The sequence below is a fragment of the Cololabis saira genome, chromosome 14, assembly GCF_033807715.1.
Source record: "Cololabis saira isolate AMF1-May2022 chromosome 14, fColSai1.1, whole genome shotgun sequence".
NCBI classification, from domain to species: Eukaryota; Metazoa; Chordata; class Actinopteri; order Beloniformes; family Belonidae; genus Cololabis; species Cololabis saira.
The window spans coordinates 4,745,794-4,773,737 of record NC_084600.1 but is presented as its reverse complement, the minus strand read 5'-3'; the positions used below and the strand labels follow the sequence as shown (position 1 = coordinate 4,773,737).

General features: G+C 38.0%; 1 protein-coding gene across 2 annotated transcripts; it reads right to left on the bottom strand.

Annotated features, from left to right (window-relative positions):
- Positions 1-824: 824 nt before the first annotated feature.
- hspa4a (heat shock protein 4a) lies at positions 825-26,063 on the bottom strand. 2 transcript variants are annotated; one of them, XM_061739450.1, is made up of 19 exons: positions 25,751-26,063; positions 23,821-23,878; positions 23,567-23,707; positions 23,352-23,474; positions 21,909-22,008; positions 20,887-21,020; positions 19,680-19,924; positions 18,997-19,073; positions 16,217-16,368; positions 15,042-15,148; positions 14,490-14,623; positions 13,177-13,358; positions 10,184-10,267; positions 7,364-7,519; positions 6,121-6,246; positions 5,900-6,007; positions 4,299-4,418; positions 3,977-4,138; positions 825-1,778 (listed from the first exon to the last, which is right to left on the bottom strand). In XM_061739450.1, exons 1-19 carry the CDS (start codon positions 25,855-25,857, stop codon positions 1,590-1,592), a joined length of 2,505 nt encoding a protein of 834 aa, XP_061595434.1. In that variant the 5' UTR covers positions 25,858-26,063; the 3' UTR covers positions 825-1,589. The 2 variants fall into 2 exon arrangements, with proteins under 2 accessions (XP_061595434.1, XP_061595435.1); XM_061739451.1 differs by lacking the exon at positions 10,184-10,267.
- Between the last annotated feature and the right edge of the window lie 1,881 nt (positions 26,064-27,944).

Genomic DNA, 27,944 nt, shown 5'->3' with positions numbered 1-27,944 from the left:
TGATTATGGCTTACATTTTAAGATTAAGATTCCCAGAATATTCAAATTTTTTGAGATAGGATATTTGAGTTTTCTTAAACTGTAAACCATGATCAGCAATATTAAAATAATAAAAGGCTTGCAATATTTCAGTTGATTTGTAATGAATCCAGAATGTATGACATTTTTGCATTACAGAAAATAAAAGAACTTTATCACAATATTCTAATTTTCTGAGACAGTCGTGTGTGTGTGTGTGTGTATATATATATATATATATATATATATATATATATATATATACATATACATACACACACACACACGGGTGCAATAATAATAAAACGTCACTACAAGAATATTTTAGGAATGTGTTACAAAATTAGAATAATGACCTAATCAATTTCACGCGACCATGTTCCAGGAGCTAAGATCAATACACATTTCGTTTTCTGTCTAAAATCTTAATTTTCAAATAAATGTACTACAAAAGGTTGGCAAACTGGCCCCCTGAAAAATGCAAGAGGAGAAATAATTTAAAAATTTAAAAAAAAAATCTTGAAAGATAAATTGAGTTCTTATTCAGTTCTGGTCGACTTGATATTTATAAAATATGTTTCCTTCCGCCGACATGAGGGACAGAGGTCCCATCCTGACAATCAATGCAGGGAAACTCGTATCATATCATAGTTAAATATTCTTGTTTCTGTACTGTTTTTGTCTGGTAAGAGCCAGCGACTGTGTTTCAGTGAACGCTCCATGCAGGATCAGAAAGTTAACCACTCTGGTGGCAGCTAATGGGGATCCAATTAAATAAAACAATAAACTTCTTTCACATCTTTTTTTCTAATTAAGATTTATTTTTTTGTGTCATTTTTGGTGATGTGGCAACAGAAACACCCAAAAGGTGATATTGTTGGACCAACAATCACAAGTATGAATTAATTAAAAAAAAGAAGAAAAAAAAAAAAAAAAAAAAAAAAGGATATCAGAAGAGAAAACAACCGGACCAATTCTTTTGAATGACAAAAGCAGAACAATGAAATACTGCATAACAGTAACTCGTATCTAACTTTGACATACCGTAATTGAAATGTAAACTCAACAAAAACTCACTTTTTCCTCCTAAACCAAATACATCATCCAGGAGTTACAAATGTGATGAAAAAAAGCAATATTTAACATTTACAAGTGAAAACGACTCCCCCCGCTAACCAGTGCCTCTGTATTTATGCCATATCCAAACAGTCTGGTACATTTTCATGAATCCTGTGTATATTTTTGAACAGCCAATTTGCAGACAATTCTTCATAGAGGATATTCTTATGTTAAATGTTTCTCAGGAGACGCTAAATATAACAATCGTGACCATAGTAACCATCAAAGCAACGGAGAGAAAAGAAACGTTACTACACCATGGAATAGTCCATTATATATTAATATCACGCAGTGTTTTTGCTTTCAAAGAATATCAGAGAAGACGTGCCGTGGCGGCAGACTCGGGAGTAGAACTGATAAGGGAAACTGCTGTCTGCGACTGTGACATCAATAACAATCTCACTGGGAACGGTAGTGGAACAAACGGGGGGGAGACTCGGCCACAGCCACAGTTAGTCAATGTCCATTTCAGGGAGCTTGCTGTTCGGCGTCTCCTGCTCCTCTGCCTTGTTGGGGTTGCACGGCTGGCTCTCCGTGCCCTCCTGCCCGTTGACCGGCCCGTTCTCCGTCTTCTCCTCCTTGGGAGGCTCCGCCTTGGGCTTGGGTTTGGACAGCACGGGGTTGCAGGAGGAATAAAGCTCCTGGATTACAACATGAAGAAAAGAAAAGGTTGTTTTTTCTCCTGAATCCAAGTGCTGAGAATATGAGATCATAGTTTATTACATTGAGCACCAAAACTAAGGCTTTGCTCCTCTCCCTAAAAAAATGTCTGTCCCACTTTTCTTTTTTTTTCTTGCTTTAACAGCCCGTCTTAACTGCACGCGAGCGTCCGACTATCGCGTCGCACTGCGTGGCATCGGACGCTCTCTGTCCTGAAACACTGAAAGCGTTACGGGCCCCCACGTTCTTTTGATTGACAGCTGGAACTCGCTTTTTAAAAGGCTGATTTATGGTTCTGCATTACACCAACGCAGACCGTACGGCGTCGATTTTACGCGGAACCATAAATCAGCCTTTATTCACTGTACTACCCGCCCGTGCGCTCCTAAAAGAAACTCCTAAAATAACTCCTAAAAGAGTAAAGAGACAAGTAAAAGATGGGTGAGTACTTGTAATCTTCCTACGTTTGTACTTTCTAAACAGAAAACAAGCTTGATATTGTGATATTTAAAGGAGCTGTATGTAAGAGCAATAATAGAACGAATCATAAAATGACCCCGATATGTCAACAGACATTTAAAAATCATGTTCATTTCAAATACTTATGTCACTGACAACAGCACTCAAGCCAGGATATTCCAGTTTAAAAAGAGGAGTTGCAGCCCTCAACTGATGTTTATGTTGTCATTTTTTGTTTTGGCCTGAAGCTCCACCCTCCACCTATCTCCCAATCACCAAGTCAGTATTGTTTCTGAAGCTCCACCCTCCACCTATCTCCCAATCACCAAGTCAGTATTGTTTCTGAAGCTCCACCCTCCACCTATCTCCCAATCACCAAGTCAGTATTGTTTCTGAAGCTCCACCCTCCACCTATCTCCCAATCACCAAGTCAGTATTGTTTCTGAAGCTCCACCCTCCACCTATCTCCCAATCACAAAGTCAGTAATGTTTTTGAAGCTCCACCCTCCACCTATCTCCCAATCACCAAGTCAGTATTGTTTCTGAAGCTCCACCCTCCACCTATCTCCCAATCACAAAGTCAGTAATGTTTTTGAAGCTCCACCCTCCACCTATCTCCCAATCACCAAGTCAGTAATGTTTCTGAAGCTCCACCCTCCACCTATCTCCCAATCACAAAGTCAGTAATGTTTTTGAAGCTCCACCCTCCACATATCTTCACCAAGTCAGTATTGTTTCTGAAGCTCCACCCTCCACCTATCTCCCAATCACCAAGTCAGTAATGTTTCTGAAGCTCCACCCTCCACCTATCTCCCAATCACAAAGTCAGTAATGTTTTTGAAGCTCCACCCTCCACATATCTTCACCAAGTCAGTATTGTTTCTGAAGCTCCACCCTCCACCTATCTCCCAATCACAAAGTCAGTAATGTTTCTGAAGCTCCACCCTCCACCTATCTCCCAATCACAAAGTCAGTAACGTTTTTGAAGCTCCACCCTCCACATATCTTCACCAAGTCAGTATTGTTTCTGAAGCTCCACCCTCCACCTATCTCCCAATCACCAAGTCAGTATTGTTTCTGCATCCGGGTTGCCAGCTCGGCTCTAATTATGGCAGCCATGGCAGCCTACGTTCCTGCTACATTCTGCAGCCTACCTGGCAACCTCTGGTCGGGGGGAGGAGGGGGAGGGTACACGCCGCTCAACAATATTTTGAAAGTGACTGCAGTACCAGTTTTGGACATTTCTTACAGACGGCTCCTTTAAATGTTCTTCTATTTTCTTCCTGCCGCTCGTTGAAATCCGGTTAAAAGCGCTGTAGGAAACTGTAGGAAACCTCAATAAAGTGGCAGAAAGAAATATTATCCTATTATTATCTTATTATTATTTATTATCTTATTATCTTATCCAGCAGCTGCCACTTTATTGAGGTTCTTGTATTGAAATGACTGTTTCCTACAGAGCTTTCAACCGGCTTTCAACGCGAGCGAGAGGAAGAAAATCTCGATCAGCTCAAAACGGTGCGCTGCGTCGCTGCGGCCAGTTAGGACAGTCCAATAGAAAATAAAGCAATAGAATTGTTTTTGTTGCTGCCGCTCGCTCACGTCGCATGCAGTTAGGACACGGTGTAAGCCAGATTTGTGAGAGAAACATACAGCAGATGACCGTTAAAAACATCTTGATGCATACTGTGTGCATGCAAACTGGAAACACTTTTCTCACCTTAGTCTTTGCCTGGATCTCTCCCACTTTGACCACAGGGTCCCGGGTGAGGTCCTGACTGTTCTGTTGGTTCATCTTGCCGTTCATCCAGACCATGGCCTCGTTGATCAGCTTATCCACCCGCGTCACCTCCAGCTCATTCAGGTGCTCGTACTGCTCATCCTGCAGAGCCACGCACAGTTGCTTAGAGATCCTTCCATTCAGGTCAGTAAGAATCTAATCTACGAGTTATTTTGCCATTTTAATACCTGTCACGCTTGCACTGGTGTACAACTAATGAGGCGTTGACAGGATTTGTTTCACAGATATTTTGCGACGTTACCTTTGCCTTGTACGCTTCGATGATCTTCATGTACAGCTGGATCTGTCTACCGAGCTCCTCAAAAGCTTTTGGTCTCTCCACGGCTTCCATGCATCTGTCACGGATAGGCTGACCCATTTTCTGTGCAAAGAAACAACAAGACTCGTCATGCCATGACGCTGTTCCAGATGTTCCCATTTGTTTTGGGGGGTGGGGGGGGCAGTAATTTATGCATCCACTTTTCCACTTCTTCAAAAATATCAGCTTCCAAACTACATTCAGGACCTGTTCCAAATAAAAGAAACCCGCTATGATCTGAGGGGGAAACTCATGTTTGAGACGACGACAGTAAGAACTAATATTAAAAAGAGATGGACATCAATTAAGGCTAGAGAAATATGGAATAGTTGTGACAACGACCTAAAAATGTGCAGTTCTATCTTCAAGTTTAAGGAAATGTTTAAAGAAAATACTGTAAATAAATATAAAACACTATAATTATAAAGTATATTATCAAAAACATTCTAGAAGGTGAAACGTCAATTTTATATTTTGTCTTATTTATTTTTGTCTTATTTGTTTCTACGGAGTAATGCTAATGTCTCATATTTAAGCTGATCTTAAAATAAAAAGGGAAGGCACTATAAGCTACGGCTTCAGCCTGCATGTTTTCGGCAAAAGAAATGTTTATTTTACCTTTTTATCTTGTTTTGTAAAAAAGTCTGTACAAGCCAAAATAAAGATTCATTCATTCATTCATTCATTCGTGCTGCCTGGGAATGAGGATTAAGAGATATGATGCTGTAAATACTGCAGTTACACATCCTTCTCTGCAACAAAGCTATTGTTTCTACAAATTAACCTTTTCATGCGTTCAGGGTCCAAAAATGTATCATTTACATGACACTTATAAACCTTTAAGAATATAATCATTGCTATCGTGAACGTGTTTGACAAAGAGCTCATTCTTATGGCTGATTTCAATTTCAACTGAAAGATAAGCAGAAGAAGAAAAAGTCAACACCACCACACACACATCATTTTGAATAATTAAAGATTAAACAAGGATTGCAAAACAAATGTGATTTTACTCTAATTATTTAAACATAGTATTTTCTCTACTGTCTGGAAATGTGCCATCGTCATTCTCATCTATAAATCTGGAGACTGCCAGGAAGTAAATATAGACCTGTGAGCAGAACAGCAGCACTATTAAAAAGTTCTGAACAACTGAAATCATATCACTTAAGTGCAAGTTTAAGATTCCCAGAATATTCTATTTTTTTGAGATAGGATATTTGAGTTTTCTTAAGCTGTAAGCCATGATCAGCATTTTTGTTTTTGTAATTGCATTACAGAAAATCACAATATTCTAATTTTCTGAGACAGTCCTGTACAGTGGTCACATATCCAGCTGCATTAAACAGCTACGCTCCCGACATTTCAACGTTTTCCATAACTGCTGGAGCCCTGTAAAAACTTTAAGTCAACTACTTTAGCAGTCGTTGCCTTCTCTAACCTGAAACACAAGCATCAAAACTACACTGTTAACCACATAATGCTATTTTAATGTCTTCCTTTCACATAACATTTGTCCTCTCTTACGTCACACAATTGCCTACCTTTAATTCAGAGAGTTTGTCAATGTAAACTTGTTTCTGTTGGTCCTCTCCATCTTCATACAACCAGTTCTCTGTGTCTTCCAGCTTTAAGGAGAACGTATCGCGATCCTGTGATTTGAACATGAACAGTTTGTCAAAATTTCATGACTTAAAAGGTCAAAAATAGCAATGCACATTTGGACCGAGAGAGCAAGGGTCTTATGAGTACGATCTGTACTTACACTTTCATTCACAAACTTCTCCAGGACTCCGTGGAGTTTGTCCCTCATTTCATAAACATACTCTTCTACGTTGTTTTTTGCATCGTTTCTCTCTTTCTCCAGTTTGTCCTGCATGATCATCTTCCCCTAGAAGTCCCAGTGAGTTGGAGATAGATCAACGTAAGTATTCCATGCACACCAATCAACATGAAAAAGGAACATCAATCTATATGAGCATTCATTTCTGTCGTTTACTACAGATTCATGAATAAATCCATGTGGTGGAGGAGAAGGCTTCATGAAAAACAGTTGATCAAAATGTTCATCTTCAGTAGTTTTATGCTTGAATGTCATACAACATAACACAGTTGTTGTATTATAACCAGTACTCAAGTTGTAAAAAAAAGAATCAGGGGGGATGGTGGATTCTATCATATGGGGACAGATAATTTGTGCTGATTACAAATAATATAATATATTACAAATAATAGCAGTGACCAAAACACCTGCAGAAATACTGCAGGAATGACATAGCAGCAGTTAAATGCAGCCTTCTGTAAGCTTTAAATATCCACTGGGCTTACATCAAATACATCAAAACACAACAATAAAGAACACTTTTCTGAACTTATCAATATGACTCTGTCCTTCACAGGATAAGTAAAATGGATCACTGCAAAAACTCAAAATCTTAACAAGAATATTTGTCTTATTACTAGTTAAAATGTCTCATTTTACTAAAAAAAATCTCATTACACTTAAAACAAGACTCATCACTGGAAAAAACAACAATTTTCACCTGTTTCAAGTAGATTTTCACTTGAAATAAGTAGAAAAATCTGCCAGTGGAACAAGATTTTTTGCTTTTAATGAGAAGATTTTTCTACTTATTTCAAGTGAAAATTTACTTGAAACAGGTGAAAATTGTCAAATAAGTTATTTTTCTGGTGATGACTGTAAATGTTGAAATAGCAGTAAAACCACATTCATTGATGAAATGACATAAGGGATGGAAAGGGGGGATGGCAGTTTTACAGGGGGGGGATGATTTGGACCGTTTTTATTTGAGGGGGGGGATGCCATCCCCCCTCATCCCCCTCAACTCCAGTACTGGTTATAACTATAAAGGGATCGGGGGCTCTTCCTTTTTGTTCTAAAAAAAACAAACAGGCAAATTCAGCAGCAGCAGCGAGCCGCACTGACACTGCTGGGACTGACGGCGTGTGTGCATGCTTAACGTTCCTGGTGATCTTTAGAGCATTACCTCATTCTCCACAAACATATTAAGTTCCTCGCTGGGCAGCTGCCACTGCAGCTTGTTCTCTATGGGCAGATCCACAGTCTTCGTTTTCACTTTGGGCTTCTTGGCCTGGGGAGGATGGTCGTTCTTCTTCTCCTGCTTCTGGTCCTCCGTCGACATCTGAAACAGCAGAATACTTTTTACACATTTATATCAAACACCTACTTCTGTTTGACACATGCTTTTACGAGGGACAGCTGTGCATTCAAGTTCTCAGTTTCTCCATTTTTTTTTCACTTGCCCGTCACAGATATACAGGACTGTCTCAGAAAATTTGAATATTGTGATGAAGTCCTTTATTTTCTGTAATGCAAAAATGTCATACATTCTGGATTCATTACAAATCAACTGAAATATTGCAAGACTTTTATTATTTTAATATTGCTGATCATGGCTTACAGCTTAAGAAAAATCAAATATTCTATCTAAAAAAATTAGAATATTCTGGGAATCTTAATCTTAACCTGTAAGCCATAATCAGCAATATTTAAATAATAAAAGGCTTGCAATATTTCAGTTGATTTGTAATGAATGCAGAATGTATGACATTTTTTTTAATTTTTTTTTTAAATTGCATTACAGAAAATAAAGAACTTTATCACAATATTCTAATTATTTGAGACAGTCCTTTACCTTCAATCCATTTCTTAAGCAGCTTTCTGTCAAAAGTACAACAACTTTAAATGTGTGCAGCGCCACTTGATTTATCCTTGGTTTAACTGTCTCTGATGTCTGATTTTGGTTCAAGTTTCCTTGTACAATTCTTTGTGTAGACCAGTTTGAGTTTTGCACCTTTAGATAAGAAGACATTTTTTTATATCGATAGCCCTACCCACTTTCTGAGAAACATTTAAAAAATTGTTTAAGGGTTTCAAGGTGAAAGGTGGCGTAAGATCCCTTAAAAGTTATTAATGAAACCCTACATAAATGTTAAATTGTAAAACATTCTTTGTCGAAAGCTATTCCTTCAGTGTGAAACTATTCTATTAACTATAGAGAAAAATGAAAACTGCTGTTCTTCCTCCCTGGGTTACCTAGTGCTGGGCGATATTTTGATTTGATTTGTTTTATTTTTGTACATTTTTGTACTTCATGAGAAGTTTAAGAAAACAAAACAACAAAACAAAGAATTTCATCCTTTAAAACTTGCTATCTTGATTTACATGTGCCAAAAAAGGAGTAGGAAGAAGTGTAAACTTATTTAGTCCTACCCCCATTCACTGATCATTTAACCTGTATTTATAAATATTCACACACTGTACTCACACTGCTAAATAACAGTATTACTATTATTATTATTATTATTATTATTTACTGTAATTATACTCACACACATACATACACATAGTTGAATATTTCTATATATTTGTACACATGTGCCCATATAAATATTTATATAAATATACTTATTTACACTATACTGTATCTGCTCTATATCTATGTATATATCTACTTACACACATAATCACACCACACATATATACAGGACTGTCTCAGAAAATTAGAATATTGTGATAAAGTCCTTCATTTTCTGTAATGCAAAAATGTCATAAATTCTGGATTCATTACAAATCAACTGAAATATTGCAAGCCTTTTATTATTTTAATATTGCTGATCATGGCTTACAGCTTAAGAAAACTCAAATATCCTATCTCAAAAAATTACAATATTCTGGGAATCTTAATCTTAAACTATAAGCCATAATCAGCAATATTAAAATAAAATGTAGAGTACCCCTTAAATTATACCTCCCCTCTCTGTCATAAAACATTTCCTGCAAGTGAGATGGTAATAAGTTGTTCCTAGCTTTATACATAAATTGTGCAGTTTGGAATTCTACTATGTCAAAAAATTTTATTATTTTAGAATTGAAGAATAAGGAATTGGTGTGTTCACGAAAACCAGCCGTATGAATGATCCTTATGGCTCTTTTCTGCAGGATGAATAGTGGTTGCAGTGAACCTTTATACGTATTTCCCCAAACCTCTAAACAGTAACTTAGATAAGGCAAAACCAGGGAACAGAACAGAATGTGGAGTGATTTGTTATCCAGGAATTGCTTTGCTCTGGCCAGAACTGAGATGCCTCTAGATACTTTGTTGTGGATGTGTTTAATATGAGATTTCCAGCAAATCTTGTAGTCTATAATTACCCCAAGAAATTTAGTTTCATGTACTCTTTCAATGTTTTGACCTTAGATCCTGATATGGATAGAAACAATAAAATAAAATCTTTCTATGCCACACCAGACAATAGTCAATATATGCTATCTATACTTCAATGAAATGCGTGATGTTTGCTCTAGAAGTCTTTGTCTCTACCTAAAAATGTGGTGGTCCTGCATCTTTTTTTTGGGTGAACTTATTCATGTTTGTATAAAAGTTAAACTTTTAAACATCTTCTGTATTCTGTCCAGACTGCTCATCCTGTTCAACCTTATTAAAGCTTCTATTTTATCACATTTTTCACTGTAAGAGTTAATAGATTACACATTTTACAATTTGCTGCTATTGAACAGACACTGAAAAGGCTGAAATAAATGAAAATATTTTGGCTGATGAAGGAATTAAACTTTGATCGTAGGGTGAAACAGCCACGCTGAGTGTAACAGCTCCACACTTTACCATCTTGCTGCTTTCCTCTCCTTTGATTTGTGAGATTTTAACCCTGGCTTTGCCACCTCCTCTGGACTTCAACAGAGCGGTGTTACTTTAACTGGGTGGAGAGCGTGAGGGGTAAAATCTACGCTGTGGTCATCGTCTTATCGCCCAGCACAAGGTTACCTCCATTTCCTCTGCTTCTGTTTTCTTGTCTCCAACGTCTCCGGACGGGAGTTTCTGATCCTCCTGGTCCACTTGCATTTTGCTCTGACAAATGGTAACAAAAAGAGAAGAAAAAGACAATATGTCCGGTGAAAAAGAAAGTAAACCCCTTTTCAGCTTTAAGCTTTAACATATCACAGCATTTGAGTAAAAAAAAAAAGAAAAATATGATTCTCAGGAGGTCTTAAAAAAAAGGGAACCTGGACTTTGACTGGACAACAGCTTGATTATTTTCTTCTAAAGTTGTTCTGTTGTGAACTGGTACGCTGGTGCATTTGGGATTGTTGTACTGTGTTATTATTGTACAGAGGAAATCATAAATGCCTTAATGACAGCAAGCTGCCTACATCATGTGGCACTAAATTAAGGCCAAAACGTCACCCCTTTAGTCCTAAAATACTTCATTTACATGGATCTGGTCTTGGGGGGAACTTTGTTGGAAGTCAACTCCTGGGAAGATTAGGAAGACTGCTTCCTTGCGATTGTGTGAACGCTCACCTGAATGCTCTACACCAGGGGTCAGCAACCCAAAATGTTGAAAGAGCCATATTGGACCAAAAACACAAAAAACAAATATGTCTGGAGCCGCAAAAAATGAAAAGTCTTGTATTAGAATGAAGGCAAATGGCGAAAGGCAAAATGGCGAGAAAAAAGTCGCAAATATTGAGAAAAAAGTCAAAATGTTGAGAAAAAAGTCAAAATGTTGAGAAAAAAGTTGAAATGTCGAGAAAAAAGTCGAAATGTCGAGAAAAAAGTCGAAATGTTGAGATTAATGTTGAAGTACAATCTCGAGAAAAAAGTCGCAAATATTGAGAAAAAAGTCGAAATGTCGAGAAAAAAGTCGAAATGTCGAGAAAAAAGTCGAAATGTCGAGATTAAAAAGGAAAGGAAAAAGGAAGAAAATAAGAGAAAAAAAAGGGAAAAAGAAGAAAAAAAAGAAAAAGAGAAAAAAAAGAAGAAAAAAAAAGGTCAAACATTTTTGAAAAAGCCCCAGGAGCCCCTAGGGCGGCGCTAAAGAGCCACATGCAGCTCTAGAGCCGCGGTTTGCCGACCCCTGCTCTACGCCAACAAAATGCCAAAGCTGTGGAAGTGGCCACACCTCTGTAAACGCAGCATTTAGTTAGAACATACCTTCTTAAATTATAGAGTGAAAGCATGAAGGGTGTATTTAGTTTTACCAAGCAACACTTTATCATGTTGGCTGTTTTGAATGACTAATGACACACATTTATCTTAGTTTAACACAACCTCGTATGAACTAAGACCCAGAAAAGACTGAATGGTCTTTTATTCTGTCCTGGCATGTAAAACCTTCTAACTGAAAGGGGATGTGCACTTTTTCCCCTCACACAAGTGTAGCTGGTTGTGTCTAAACTTTAATTTAACAAAAAATAAACAGTCATGGGAAATGCATATTGACTTCAGACTAAATGGACGTGTCATTGGTTGTCCATTTTAGTTGATTCTTTTCTGAAAATGTGCATCCCCTCATTTAACAGACATGGTATGGATAGATAGACTCACACTCAGTGTTCACATGAAGTCAGGAAACAATAATTGTATTAGAAATTATAGTTAGAAAGTGCGTTTAAATTTCTTGGTGTAACTGAAATCAGACTAGACTGAACCTTTGCTGGTTGGACTAGCCCACCCAGATAATGTGGACGAAGTTAAAAGGTAAAGGTAAAACCGGACTGGAACTGGTCTACAGTTCCTGCCCCGAGCTGGACACCGGCGATGCCGAGTGATACGCAGAAGAAGATAAGAATCCTGGTATACAGGATGTATAAAGTGTAAAGGGAGCAGTTCAATTCACTGTTGACCTTTATTTGCATTCACCAGCTAAACCAAAGCTATATTTTATTTTAGTGTGTGGCATAATAGGTCAACCAGAAAAACCCAAAACAAGTCAAAAGCGAGTCACTAATTGTACATTCACACCAAAAGCGTCAAAAATCGCCTGTGGTCGCTCAGGACGCCTGCATCGTGCCAGCTGCCTGTCGACGCTTGCAGTGGACGGGGCTTTCAAGCTGCGCTGCAGAATTGGAGGGAAAAAAAGTGTATAATATTCTTCATATATCTATATATAGTCTACATATATCTATATATAGTTACATATATCTATATATAGCCTACATATATCTATATATAGCCTACATACAGGACTGTCTCAGAAAATTTGAATATTGTGATTTTCTGTAATGCAATTATAAAAACAAAAATGTCATAAATTCTGGATTCATTACAAATCAACTGAAATATTGCAAGCCTTTTATTATTTTAATATTGCTGATTATGGTTTACAGCTTAAGGAAAACTCAAATATCCTATCTCAAAAAATTTGAATATTCTGGGAATCTTAATCTTAAACTGTAAATCATAATCAGCAATATTAAAATAATAAAAGGCTTGCAATATTTCAGTTGATTTGTAATGAATCCAGAATGTATGACATTTTAGGTTTTTTTAATTGCATTAAAGAAAATAAAGAACTTTATCACAATATTCTAATTTTCTGAGACAGTCATGTACGCATGTGAATGAGTGTACGTTTGTGTGTACAGTACATGAAAGTACAATCTGCATTGAGGCTTCTCGCTTCGGGAATCCCGGTCTGTGATTGGACGCTGCCTCGGCGTCGCCGTTGCTCATTTGCGATGAGATTCTCTCAACTTTAAGTTGACGCTCTAGATGCCTCCATCGCACCGCTCCCAACACCTCAAACGCCTCCGACAGCTCTTGCAGTGAGCTTTCATAGAAAATGAATGGCAGCCGGACGCCTATGATGCCCATGACGCTTTCCATGTGAATGCACGGTAACACCACCTACTGTATCACAGCGGAGTGTGAAGTAAACGTGTTCACTGTGTAAAAAACAAACCAAAAAGCTTTTCTGACACACACAACCAACAAACTTTTGTTACTTTTGTCTTATGAGCAGTGCAAACACACACCTCATCCTCCTTGGCCATCTGCTCCGTCTCCATTGGCTCCTCCCCTTCAGCTGGTTTCAGGATTTCCACTAGAGATGCGCTCGACACACTGAACACACCGTGAACGTTAACGCGCACTTTCACCTTCACCTTGACGCTCTCCCCTGAAGCCTGAGGAACCACGTTCTTGATCAGGAACTGACCTGCAGGAGCAGAGAAGTGGGGTCAAAAGCTGGCAGCGGGAACAGTAATTTGCTGTTACCTTAATAAAGACGAGCGTAGAAATCCAACACATGAGATGAGTGACATCACGGTAAATATCATTATGTACTATTTATAGGTGTGTAACAATCCACTAATCTCACGATACGGTACGATATTATAGCAGTATTTTTTTAACAACCTTGAATGAGGAACATATGACTGGAAAAAATTGTCTTTTATTTGAAAGACACAAAATACAAAACAATACTGTGCATTTGCCCTATTGCCTATTGCTACAGTTTGTAATGCTTTATAACTGTTTAAGTTTTAAAGAGAAAGCCAGGCCAACCATTTTCCACAAACTGAACTAAAAGTAAATGTCAGATTTGCATTATGCATCTTCAGTTTCATACCAGTAAAAATATTTTACCACAAACTGAATCGTTTCTCTCATGTATGACTTGACTTTTTTCATTTCCAGAAATGTAACAACTAAAATTAAATAAATAAATAAAAGTAAATAAATACATACAATTTTACATCATATAGACAACAGATTGATTCATGCTCACCTTATAAGTGTAAGAGGAGATTTATTTTTGTTAAGAAGGTTATTTCAATATTTTATAAATATATTCTTTATATTCTGATGTAAATCAGGGACTATAATGACACTAGTCAGTTTATCTGTAGTGATTAGTCTGTTTTAGATTGGGCGGAGTGATACGCCACAGTACGGCACTAGGTGCTGTGTTGATGTTCTAACGTTTCGTGACATTTTTGTATCGCGAAATTTCGTGGCACGATATATTGTTACACCCCTAACTATTTATAAACAAGCGGTTTCAGAGATTCATCCATGTAATATCCGAGCAGGCTGATAAACATGGATAAAGACACCGTCAACTGACTGAAACCAGTTTCATCCACTCACTGTTTAGAACCAACAAACCAAACACAGACACAGGGCAGATTGCAAGATTGCTTATTTATAGCCAATATCTTTAGCGCCGCAAACTGCATTTCGTGGTGCAGACTTTTTCAGCTGCAGCTCAGCCTTTTCCTCAAATAAAGCTTCTTTTTTTAAACGTTTTCCAATAAAAGGATGACTCGTTTCACACTCCCATTACCTATAGTGGTGTTAGGGTGGGGCAGCTCCTTGGGGTTGTTGTAATAGGCGTCAAGGGTGAAGGGCTCTTTCCGGTAGAAAGTCAGCACTTTGGAGAAGGGAGCTGCATGGTTCTTTGGGAAAACCTCGCAATCGCTGTTAAAACACGACAAGAACACACCAGTGAGACAAAAGTGCGAGGTGTGTGGGTAACTTGTTTTGTCCCCCTCACTCCCAATAACAAATGATTAAAGGATGGCCTGCCGTTTGCACACGGTAGGATGCTACCCACTCAACCGTCCACCCACTCCCACACCCATCTGCTATTTGGCAACAGTTTACACCGTGCATCCAAACTCCTTTTCAAAACACATACTTTAGAGAGATTAAACTTGATAGAGACATTTAGAAATCATTTATTATGTATCAGACTACTTTAATTTCTTTACACTTCATTTGGAACCAAAACTTTTTTTCCACACAATAATGAAAAGTCTATATTCTTTGTACAAGAAACAAGATATTAGCTGGATTTTCCTGCGATGTGCCGAGCTGACAGAGAAGCCGATCGTACCTCAGTCCGTCCTCTGCAGCTGAATTCCACTTCAAGGAAACGGAGTAAGGAACGACATCCGTGATGGAGAACTCTCTTACTTTAAAAGCTGGTGACAGGATAGCACACTGAGGAGAAAGTACACAAAACACAGAACTTTAAACGACCAAAACCTGAGAAATCGGGTTTCATTTGTGAGGCATGTTAACATGGGGTATACTACAGAAGAGTATTAGGGCCAGGCAGGAGAAAAAATATTTGAGAGGGGAAGATTTTTTTTAATTGTGTACTTCAAGAAAAAAGTGGAAATGTCGAGAAAAAAGTGGAAATGTCGAGATTAATGTTGAAATACAATTTCAAGAATAAAGTCGAAATTTCGTGTATAAAGTTGAAATTTCGTGAATAAAGTTGAAAAGCATTTCGACTTTTTTCTCAAAATTGTACTTCGACATTAATCTCGACATTTCGGCTTTTTTCTCGACATTTCCACTTTTTTCTCGACATTGTACTTCGACATTAATCTCGACATTTCCACTTTTTTCCCTCAACATTTCCACTTTTTTCTCCAAATTGTACTTCAACATTAATCTCGACATTTCGACTTTTTTCTCGACATTTCCACTTTTTTCTCGAAGTGCATAATGAAAAAAAAAATCTTCCTCCTCTAAAATATTTTTATTTTTCTCTTACCTGGCCCAAATACTCTTCCGTAGGTATACACTATTATCAAAACAGCTACACCAAATAATAAACTGATAAAAGTTTCGACGACTTCCTAAAGTTTACTCTAGTGCAGGGGTGTCCAAAGTCGGTCCTCTAGCGCCGGTGTCCTGCATGTTTTAGATGTGTCCCTTTTTTTAATCAAACCGTGATACAAGGAGCTTGGTCATCAACAAAACTATCCAGACTTTGATGACAAGGTGATGACAAGGTGGTGACAATTAGATGGTGTTAATTGGTGGTGTTAATTAGAATCAGGTGTGTTGATGCAGGAAACAACTAAAACATGTAGGACTGTGGCCCTCGAGGACCGACTTTGGACACCCCTGCTCTAGTGGTTCATCAGAGTTGATAAACAAACAGCAGAGCTATGTGTCACCCTCCTCCTACTCTACTATCCCAGATGCCGACAGCTGAGTGTGCCGTGTGAGTCACTGACAGAACCAAAGCATTGGTCACGACGGGCCAGGCGGTACCTGCAGAGCGCAGCCTCGGGCCACGGCTTCATCCGCGTTCAGCGTGGTGCTCAGCTCCTTGCCGAAGAATTTGCTGATTCGCTCTTTCATGGCGGGGATTCTGCTAGCACCGCCCACAATCTCCACTGCGTAGACTTCTTCCTTTTTCAGCTCTAGATATAACAAGCAGGACATAAAAAACATTTTGACACATTTCTTAGATTTAAAATGTCATATATTGATGGCAAGAAATACAGGACTGTCTCAGAAAATTTGAATATTGTGATTTTCTGTAATGCAATTACAAAAACAAAAATGTCATACATTCTGGATTCATTACAAATCAACTGATATATTGCAAGCCTTTTATTATTTTAATATAGCTGATCATGGCTTACAGCTTAAGAAAACTCAAATATCCTATCTCAAAAAATTAGAATATTCTGGGAATCTTAATCTTAAGCTGTAAACCATAATCAGCAATATTAAAATAATAAAAGGCTTGCAATATTTCAGTTGATTTGTAATGAATCCAGAATGTATGACATTTTGTTTTTTTAATTGCATTACAGAAAATAAAGAACTTTATCACAATATTCTAATTTTCTGAGACAGTCCTGTAGTAGAGTGTATTCCAGGTCTGCTCTCCATACAAATACCCCTAGACACAAAGATTATTATACTAGCTATATACCCAGATAACTATAAAATTACACCAAAACACCAAATTCTTACAGACATTCACTTTTATTAGTGAAAAGAGTAATAGCCCTCACATGGAAAAACATCTGTGGACCGAGTGCAGGAAAATGGATCAGAACTTTCTTCCACCGTGCCACTTGAAAACATTACGTACATGATAAAGGGCAAACTGTCCTTATTTGACGATGTTTGGGGGCCTGTCAGTTCCTTTTTTGAAAGGTCTAATTTGGATCATCTGATGGATGAATCTGGAGAAACTCATTAATGTGGCCAAATCTCAAAGCCATTTAATCTGACATTCAATGCAAAATGTAAGTATCTCAAAATAATATGATCAACCATAAATATTGCTGACAATCTGTTGTTGTGTTGAGAGGTGTCCCTTGTTTTTTCCTTTTTGTTTGTTTGTTGTCTGTTAAATTCCATTCCATGTCCCTACTGCGAGGGTTTTGGTCCAGGGATTGGGTCGTCGAGGGGCCCCGGTGACGCCGATCTTTGCCACAGTCCTTGATTTTTTTGTTAACCATGATAAGCTTGTGAACCGCTCTTAGTCTGGCCCGTCACCCAGGACCTGTTTGCCATGGGAGTCCCTACCAGGGGCGTAATGCCCCAGACAACATAGCTCCTAGGATCACTCGGGCAACACAAACACCTCAGATGGATGGATGGATGGATGGATGGATGGATGGATGGATGGATGGATGGATGGATGGATGGATGGATGGATGGATGGATGGATGGATGGATGGATGGATGGATGGATGGATGGATGGATGGATGGATGGATGGATGGATGGATGGATGGATGGATGGATGGAACCCCGGGGAAGACCCAGCACACGCTGGAGAGACTATGGGCCAATCCCAATGTTCACCCTACTCACTACCACTTCACACTCAAAATGAAGCCACAAGGCGTAGGGCTTTGTAATGTTCCCTAGGGATTGGGACACCACTTGCTACGTCACTGCGTGGTTTACGTTCGGGTACGTAAGCTGTCCTGGGCATTTCACGGATTTTTGTGAGATCAGGTTGAAAACGTTGCAGCTTCACATTAGCCTGATTTATGGTTCCGCGTTAAATCGATGCAGAGCCTACGCCGTAGGCTTTGCGTTCGGCGAGTCAGCATCTGAAATCCCTCGCTGTGAAGGGCTAGATTCATACACACTAACCCTCGTTATGCCCACTAGCCCTAGATGCAAAGAGGAATTGGGACACCACTACCCTCACAGGAACGTGCAAAATTTTGGGGGTAGGGATGAAAAGTAGGACTAGGGGGGGATTGGGACTGGGCCTATGTCTCTCCGCTGGCCTGGGAACGCCTCAGACTCCCCCCGGAAGAGCTGGAGGAAGGAAGAGCTGGAGGAAGGAAGAGCTGGAGGGAGGAAGAGCTGGAGGGAGGAAGAGCTGGAGGGAGGAAGAGCTGGAGGGAGGAAGAGCTGGAGGGAGGAAGAGCTGGAGGGAGGAAGAGCTGGAGGGAGGAAGAGCTGGAGGAAGAGCTGGAGGAAGAGCTGGAGGAAGAGCTGGAGGAAGAGCTGGAGGAAGAGCTGGAGGAAGAGCTGGAGGAAGAGCTGGAGGAAGAGCTGGAGGAAGAGCTGGAGGAAGAGCTGGAGGAAGAGCTGGAGGAAGAGTCTGGGGTGAAGGAAGTCTAGGCATCTCTGTTGAGGCTGCTGCCCCTGCGACCCGGCTCCGGATAAGCGGTGGAGAATGGATGGATGTCTGTTAAATGTGCGTTTATACACGAGGTCATTTTGCAGAATCTACAGATATAGATACAGTATAGATATGAAGCCAAGAAAGTGGGAATGACATTTGTATGTAAATACAACATTTTAAAATGCATACAGAAAAAATGTCATGTATTCATTTTCCAAAGTGGTCTGATCATACATAGCGGCGTCTGAATGGCTCAGGAACACCAACGTATTGTATTCCTTGAAGGATGAGCAAAAGTAATAGAAAGCAGATGAGAAACAAAGAATTGCAGACAGGAAAGCAAACATGCCGCCAGTGTTTGCAGGAAGCTGCCTCAGCAAATATCATGCCGGCACTTCCCCGTGCCTATCAGGACAGTTGCTGTGAAAGTCGTATGTACTCACTGGCCTGTTCCATGACGTTGCGCAGCGGACCCTCAACTTTGGCCAGCAGCCCTGCACACATCTCCTCAAACTGACCTCTGGGAACACATGGTCATAAATTATTAATAGAGACACTAACATACCGTTAGCACCTTCGGACTCACTAAAACTTCACATGTGCAGTCAAACGAATGAATGACTTGGACAGACTTACGCCAAATACTTTGAACACACTGCAAAAACTCAAAATCTTACCAGGAATATTTGTCTTATTTCTAGTTAAAATGTCTCATTTTTAGTCAAAAAATCTCATTACACTTAAAACAAGAGTCATTACCAGAAAAATAACTTATTTGACCATTTTCACCTGTTTCGAGTGAATTTTCACTTGAAATAAGTAGAAAAATCTGCCAGTGGGACAAGATTTATCTTCTCATTACAAGCAAAAAAATCTTGTTCCACATGCAGATTTTTCTACTTATTTCAAGTGAAAATCTACTTGAAACAGGTGAAATTGTTGTTTCTTCCAGTGATGAGTCTTGTTTTAAGAGTAATGAGATTTTTTGGACTAAAAATGAGACATTTTAACTAGAAATAAGACAAATATTCTTGGTAAGCTTTTGAGTTTTTGTAGTGCAGCTCAGGAGGAGTTCACGCTGGATTCTAGCTTTCGTTCTAATTACTGAAATTAATTTGCAAGTCACCTGTTAAGACGACTGGAAACGTCAATGTCATTCATGAAGCATTCGATGTTGAGAGGCAGGTCAGAGGAGTTGGCACTCATCAGCTTCTTCAGCTTCTCGCACTCCTGGTAGAGACGCACCAAAGCCCGGGGCTTGGTCTTCACATCCAGCTTGTACTTCTTAGCAAACTCCTCACAGAAGTGGTTGACCAGGATGGCATCGAAGTCCTTCCCACCGAGCTCCGAATCAAACGCTGTTGCCAGAATCTTGTGGAGAAGCAAAGTAATGCACAATTATCAAACTGCTGGATTGATATTTCATGTATTTTTTTAAAACCTGTGTGTCTCAACAGTAGATGTGACTGTAATGGAAAAAGCATTTTCAGTCTGCTGCATCATTATAACCAGTACTCGAGTTGTAAAAAAAAAAAAAAAAATCAGGAGGATGGTGGATTTTAATCATATGGGGACAGATAATTTGTGCTGATTACAAATAATATAATATATTACAAATAATAGCAGTGACCAAAACACCTGCAGAAATACTGCAGAAATGACATAGCAGCAGTTAAATGCAGCCTTCTGTAAGCTTTAAATATCCACTGGGCTTACATCAAATACATCAAAACACAACAATAAAAAACACTTTTCTGAACTTATCAATATGACTCTGTCCTTCACAGGATAAGTAAAATGGATCACTGCAAAAACTCAAAATCTTAAAAAGAATATTTGTCCTATTTCTAGTTAAAATGTTTCATTTTAGTAAAAAAATCTAATTACACTTAAAACAAGACTCATCACTGGAAAAAACAACAATTTTCACCTGTTTCAAGTAGATTTTCACCTGAAATAAGTAGAAAAATCTGCCAGTGGAACAAGATTTTTTTGCTTGTAATAAGAAGATAAATCTTGTCCCACCGGCAGATTTTTCTACTTATTTCAAGTGAAAATTTACCTGAAACAGGTGAAAATTGTGAAATAAGTTATTTTTCTGGTGTTATTTTTCTGGTGATGACTCTAAATGTTGAAATAGCAGTAAAACCACATTCATTGATGAAATGACATAAGGGATGGAAAGGAGGGTGGCAGTTTTACAGGGGGGATGATTTGGACCGTTTTTATTTCAGGGGGGGATGCCATCCCCCCTCATCCCCCCTCAACTCCAGTAGTGATTATAATCTACCCTGAACCGTTCTTTTAAATATGGACACATCAGCGCTGCTGACCTTCAGCTTTCCCTTGTTGAAGGCACAAACGGACACCTGGTAGCCAGAGTGGCCCATGTCTACGAAAACCACGATCCGGGGTTTTTCCTCTGGGGCCGGCAGATCCTGCTTGTAGATTCCGTATGCGAGAGTCACTGCAAAACAACATGAAGGCATCAGCTGTGTTCGTCCCCCTCACCACGGCACCTACCGAGCAGTTAGCTTTGCTGTCAAATGTCCTGTACTCTAGGGTAAAATAAGGATGTGTTATTTGGAAGGCATCTGCTGTTTCAAGGTGGAAGCACGTCAGATGCATAATCTGACTGCCATTATTCAACAAGCTTTAAAATAGGGAATAATAACACTAACAACTATCAACAGAACAGATTTACAATTAAATCAAACCACAAAGACCTTATTAATATTTTTTTTATAGCTTTCTGTGACTTTTCAGAAAGCCATAAGCTTCCACTTATCACTTTCTCAAAATCTTGGACATCTTTTCTTTTTTTTTTAAGCTAACATATTACAAATGTATGAGCATATTAGAAAAAGTCTGAGAAAAAAAACGTATAACTGAACATTTTCATGATGACACAGCACACAGGCCAGGCTTGAGCCCCAGGGAGCTCCAGCACAATTGAATCCCAGCCTATAATAATACTATTCCAACAGGAAGTCATCACTATCAGACAGCAAATGCATCTAAATTAAATCTCGGCATGTTATTATGGCTCCAAAATCAGTTTCCCCAAAATCTACTGGTTCATTTATGAACTAATATATAAACTTGCAGCACGACTGAGATGTGACATGCAAATGGATTTGCTGCAGTGTGGCTTAAACCAGGGTATCCTTACTCAGCAGTAACATCAGAAAGAGAAAAAAGGCTGCTCCAGCAGACTTGAAAACAACACGTCTCCAGCAAGTATGGCCTGAACTGTGGCCTGAAGCTACAATGACCAAAAAGATGGTGTATAATGATTGAAAATGACTGAGATGTGTGTCATCCTCCACAGAATGTACTGAGTTTTCAGATGTACCTGCAGTGGTCTCATTCATCAGTCTTAAACAGTTCAGTCCAGCGATCTGAGCTGCGTCCATGACCGACCTCCTCTCTACGTCAGTGAAATAGCTCGGGACCTGAGATGGAAAAATCAAAATGCATAATGTGTACACAAAACATCATCAGTCAATAATCAGGGTTCCTGTTTCTTCAAGACACACCAATATTAAAAACAATATTGAGACATTAATAACACACTAAAAAAACAGTCCAAAAGCCAAGAAATAATCTTAATTTCTTCAAATTTGAAGATACATTTGGATGAAAATATATATTTTGTCTGTTCGACAAAATATCTGTCTCCCATCATTACACTTATTATCTAGAGTGGAGAAGAGAAAAAACATTTCCCTCTGGTAAATGGGCTAAATTAACTTAATGGCTAAGGTGCTAACATGTAATCTATCTCCAAGGCTGATGCAATCTATAGATTTAGACTCAGGGAAAGTAAGTGTGTCTGTATTGGATGCATAATGTTACATAACAGGTGCCATTGGTGAATTCACATACTGAGCACAAGAAACACTTCCCACTCTTGACGAACAAGGTGCAAGAGAGGAAATAAAGCATCTAGACCAAGACATCTGATGAGATGTTCAGAGCTCAAAATGTCAGGGAACAGGTGGCAATACATTTAAACACACTACAGCCAGCTGGAGGTTGGGTTCTTTTTTTAATTTTAATTTTTTAAACCAAACTCCTTCAGACTGCGGTAATATCTGTCTCTCAAATGTCAAGATATCTATGAAATTAAAAGCTCAGTTAAAACTTAAATGAAAACTACAGCAACAATTAATTTCCCTTTGGGAATAAATAAAGTTGTTTTGAATTGAATTAAGAGTACAGAAAACATGAGGGTAGTAATAGGCTTCTTAGTTATTAATGGATTGTGTGCACAAGAACAATTTAAAAAATACTGTGCAGTTTTTTTTCCTGACAGAAATAAGCCTAAAACATTTACAGGACTGTCTCAGAAAATTACAATATTGTGATAAAGTTCTTTATTTTCTGTAATGCAATTAAAAAACAAAAATGTCATACATTCTGGATTCATTACAAATCAACTGAAATATTGCAAGCCTTTTATTATTTTAATATTGCTGATTATGGCTTACAGTTTAAGATTAAGATTCCCAGAATATTCAAATTTTTTGAGATAGGATATTTGAGTTTTCTTAAGCTGTAAGCCATGATCAGCAATATTAAAATAATAAAAGGCTTGCAATATTTCAGTTGATTTGTAATGAATCCAGAATGTATGACATTTTTGCATGACAGAAAATAAAGGACTTTGAGACAGTCCTGTAGTTTGACCTAAATAAGCAGATTTTGTTATGACAAAAGCACAACGCTTAAAAATGTGTTGAATAAGTTTTATAGATTTTCAGATAAAAATCCTCATTGATGCAGGATTACTTACAGAGATGACACAGTCTACGACTGGTTTCTTCAGCGCACTCTCAGCCGTCTCTTTCAGTTTGGTCAGCAACATGCCAGTCACCTGCTCGATACTGAACACCCGCTCCTCCTCCATGTACATCACCTGCAATTGGTGAGAATTATGAACATGACCTTAATATTTCCAGTGGTATCTGTTGGCAGATAGAAAGGCTGTTGCTCAGAGTATCGACTTACTTTTATACCGGTGGATCCAGAGGGCACCTGGGCTAGTTCATACACCAAGTTAGACTTGGTTGATTGAACATAAGGGTCCAAGAAAGCCCTGCCATGGAAGCGCTTGAAGCCCTGCACTGTATTTTGACAGTTGGTTACCACCTTGACACAAAGGCAGGAAGACAAAAAGGTGAAGTTACAAACTGTGAATAATGCAGAATACAGTTACATTTTTTTTTTCTTAATGTTAAATAGTAATAAAAACCAGTTTCTACCTGGCTCTTTGCTGCAGCTCCAATAGATCTATTTCGTGAGCCAAATGATACAAATGATCTGGAAAAACAAAAACAAGAAAAAACATAGTTAAATGTCTTGATAAATCCAGGACATCCCATTACAAACAAGCAGCTCATCTTATTGTAAATCTCGGCTGTGATTGTATGCCAGATCAAGACGGACAGAAGTACTACATAATATCATTCCCTCCTTACAAGACTGATCCCCCACAAACACATACCTCAAGTATATCGCATCCTTTCTCTAATGAACTTCTTTTTACTCCAAGATTGAGGCTATAATCAGGCATGTTGAGATTCCTCTCTCTCACACAGTAGTACATGTTTATAAACCATCTAAAGTGTGTGGTGAGTGCACTTTGTTTTCTACTAAAGCTGGAGTTGCTGTCAACACATCAGCACAGATGGCAACGCCAGAGACGCCAACAATTAAGTTTGTCACCCAAGAAAAGAGTGGAAAACTATACAATTGAGAAGGTCTTGAGAAGGATCACACAAAGACTACACCACAATTTAAGAGGCATTATCATTCACAATCTTAAATGTTTTATTAATTCAAAATATTAGGGTAGGTGTATACTATGCCACAGTAGTAGGTATTGTCTTCTCAGATTGTTAAACAATTAAAATGTTGATAAAGGTAGTACCATAAGTAGTCGACTATTTCATTCTGTGCTACTTTTGTTTCAATTTTAACTCTGCACTTTTTATGAAGCACCTGTTTTGCCAAACGTCCACCATAGCATAATCAAACATCAGGAACCCCTCCTTTGTAATAATAATAAAAAAAAGAGATAGAACTTTACACTTTAATATAATTTGTTCAAAACATCTGTCAACTCATAGGCAGGAGGCGAATATATATATATAAATATTTATATGGGCATGTGTGTACAAATATATAGAAATATTCAACTATATGTATGTATGCATGTATGTATAAGTATGTGTGTGAGTATAATTACAGTATATAATAATAATAATAATAATAATAATAATAATAATAATAATAATAATAATAATAATACTGTTATATAGCAGTGTGAGTACAGTGTGTGAATATTTATAAATACAGGTTATATGATCAGCGAATGGGGGTAGGACTAAATAAGTTTACACTTCTTCCTACTCCTTTTTTGGCACATGTAAATCAAGATAGCAAGTTTTAAAGGATGAAATTCTTTGTTTTGTTGTTTTGTTTTCTTAAACTTCTCATGAAGTGTTGTTTTTTTTTTACATGTACAAAAATAAAATAAATTTTAAAAAAAAAATTAAAAATATGCTGCTTCATGTTCTCATAATAATAACAATATACACGTAGAAAGTTAACTTATTTGATAGCTAACTTTACAAAAAATCTAATTAACCATCGGCTACATTATGAAATTGTAAAATGAGAACTATATTTTTAGAGTAATTGTCTCATTGAGGTCTTAATGTAAAATGTGCTAGAATATTCCAGCCAGAGATCTGCTGGTGTCGTCATCGCACTGAGCATGGCGCAAGACGCTCGCTTTGCAACACGAGGCGCGCCGGTGGGTCGGGGCTTACGGCTCCAATAGACGTATGACTGCAGTTACAGCGGCAGCGGGAGCACCGCCCTCCCGTATCTACCGGGCGACTCCGAGACAACTTTCAAACGGCTCAGTTAGGACCATTAATAAAACTGGCAGCTTAGCGGAGCTGCTAGGCTACCAGTCACAAGTTAAGTGAATGCACGAGATGAGTGTGTTTAAGATGAACTCTTTACGGTTCAGTGTTTGCTTTGATCAACAAGGCAGCACATGAACACGCAGCTGTGAGTTAGTAAAGCTGCATTTACATGCACTACCGTGGCAACAGAGACAACAACACTTAATTAATTATTCCCCCAAATTGAAGAGGAAAAACATAATTTTTTGCTACTTACGGTGTACATCTGTCGCTGTACTCATTAGCCACTGTCTCGATGCCTCCAGCCCGGGCTACAGCCACATAGCAGCTTTGAAAGCCCAAGTCAAATCCTACCACTGACATCTTCTCCTGCGGGCTTGTCTTCAAACTTCACAATGGGCTAATGAGCAATTTAACAAAGTGAGATGAATGTACAGCTGAAATAGTGTTGAGGTGGAGTGGGGATGTTCCGTGGCTCTATGTTAAATGTAACTTCTTCGTATCATAATCCACGCCGCAGTCGCCGGTTTCTGCTGCTGCCAGAATGAAGCAGCCACGAGATCTCACTCACTTCTCACCCTCTCGCCGACAAGTATCGCGAGACTTGAAGTGAAGTTCTAGATACCTCTGGACTGTTCCACAACCATGTGGATGGTTTTACAATTCTCGCTGTTGGAAGAACAATCTCGAGTGTACTTTTTTAGATTTTTACACATTTTCTTAGCCAAACTTGTCATTCAATTGTGAATGTAAACAGAAGAAAAGAAAAAAAAAAAAAAAAAAATCTGATGGCTTCTCGGGTCATCAAAAGAATGGGAAACAAAAATAGAATGTGATTACATCTTTGGTGTAGTCATAATACAGAAACGACCAAGGATTGGAAATTACGACGGAGTATTTGGGCCAAACTAAGAAAAAAAAAGAAGGAAATTACGAAAATAAAGTAATAATATGAGAATAAAATCGTAAAATTACGAGAATAAAGTCATAATGTTGCGAGAATAAAGTCGTAATATAACGAGAATAAAGTCGTAATATTTTGAGAATAAAGTCGTAATATTACGAGAATAAAGTCGTAATATTAAATATATTATAAATATATAAGTATAACTTCACAAGATACTCAATATTCAACATTTTAACACACTCTTCCTGTTAGAGTTCTCATAAATTAACACTTTATTCTTGTAATATTACGACTTTATTCTCATAAATTACGACTTAATTCTCATAATATTACGACTTTATTCTATTACGACTTTATTCTCATTATATTATGACTTTATTCTCGTAATTTCCATTTTTTTTGTCTTAGTTTGGCCCTAATACTCTGTAGTAGGAAATAGATATAAATGACTAAAAAGATTACCAACAAATGACCAAATAACTATTAATTGTGATATTATTGGACATAACTTTTTTTGCTTCAAAAATTAACCAATTATTTGATTATCTACTTAACCCTTTAAAACATAAATATATAAAAAAAATATAATAATAATAATAATTATTATTATTATTATTATTATTATTATTATTAATATTATTATTATTAATATTATTAATAATGATAATACCATAATTATTATTTCCTTTACAAAACATTTACAAACCAGTGTTCAGGACAAAAACGACACATTTGCCTTTGTGTTCTACAACAAAATAAAATATATTTGTTGGAATTAAAGGATTTGATAAAGATAGGTTAAACAAAGAGGTGAAATGAATAAGCAGCCTTGAATCTGACAGTCAGTGGGGTGGGTGTACTGACAGTTGATAGGTGGGAGGGTGCACTATGTGGTGACACAGATAACCAAATGTTCAGCCTCAGCAACTGTTTGCTAGTACTGAATTATCATAAAAAATAATGTAACTTTATTCCTTATTTTTTCAACACAGGTGTAATGCTAGAAAGTTAATCTATTCAATTATTATTATTATTTGTATTATTATTATTATTATTATTAGTAGTAGTAGTAGTAGTAGTAGTAGTATTATTAGTAGTAGTATTATTATTAGTGTGTCATTCAAATAATAATAGTGATAAAAAATAGATTTTTGATCAATTGTGATGTGATTGCGGCTACTTCTCAAAAGTTAAATGAATCTATCAATTTTTTAGGGGCTGATCAACTTGTAGGCGTGGGCAGCAGTCTGGGGTTTCCATGATTCAGCCTTCTCTCTGTCTGAGAGTGGGGTCTGCAGGCCTCTGCTGTAGACCTTCTACAACTCTGTGGTAGCCTCTGCCATCTTCTACTACGCTGTGGTCTGCTGGGGAGCAGACAGCATTGACCAGGACAGGAAGAGACTTAAAGCTTCTGACAATAATAATAATTAAAGCTGCAAGCAGTGATGAACGGTCCTCCACCCTTGTGCACGTTCAGGCTGCAGTGGAAGCTTGTATGACTTGATGTAGATTCTTCAGGCCTGGACATTTAGCGGATGACACC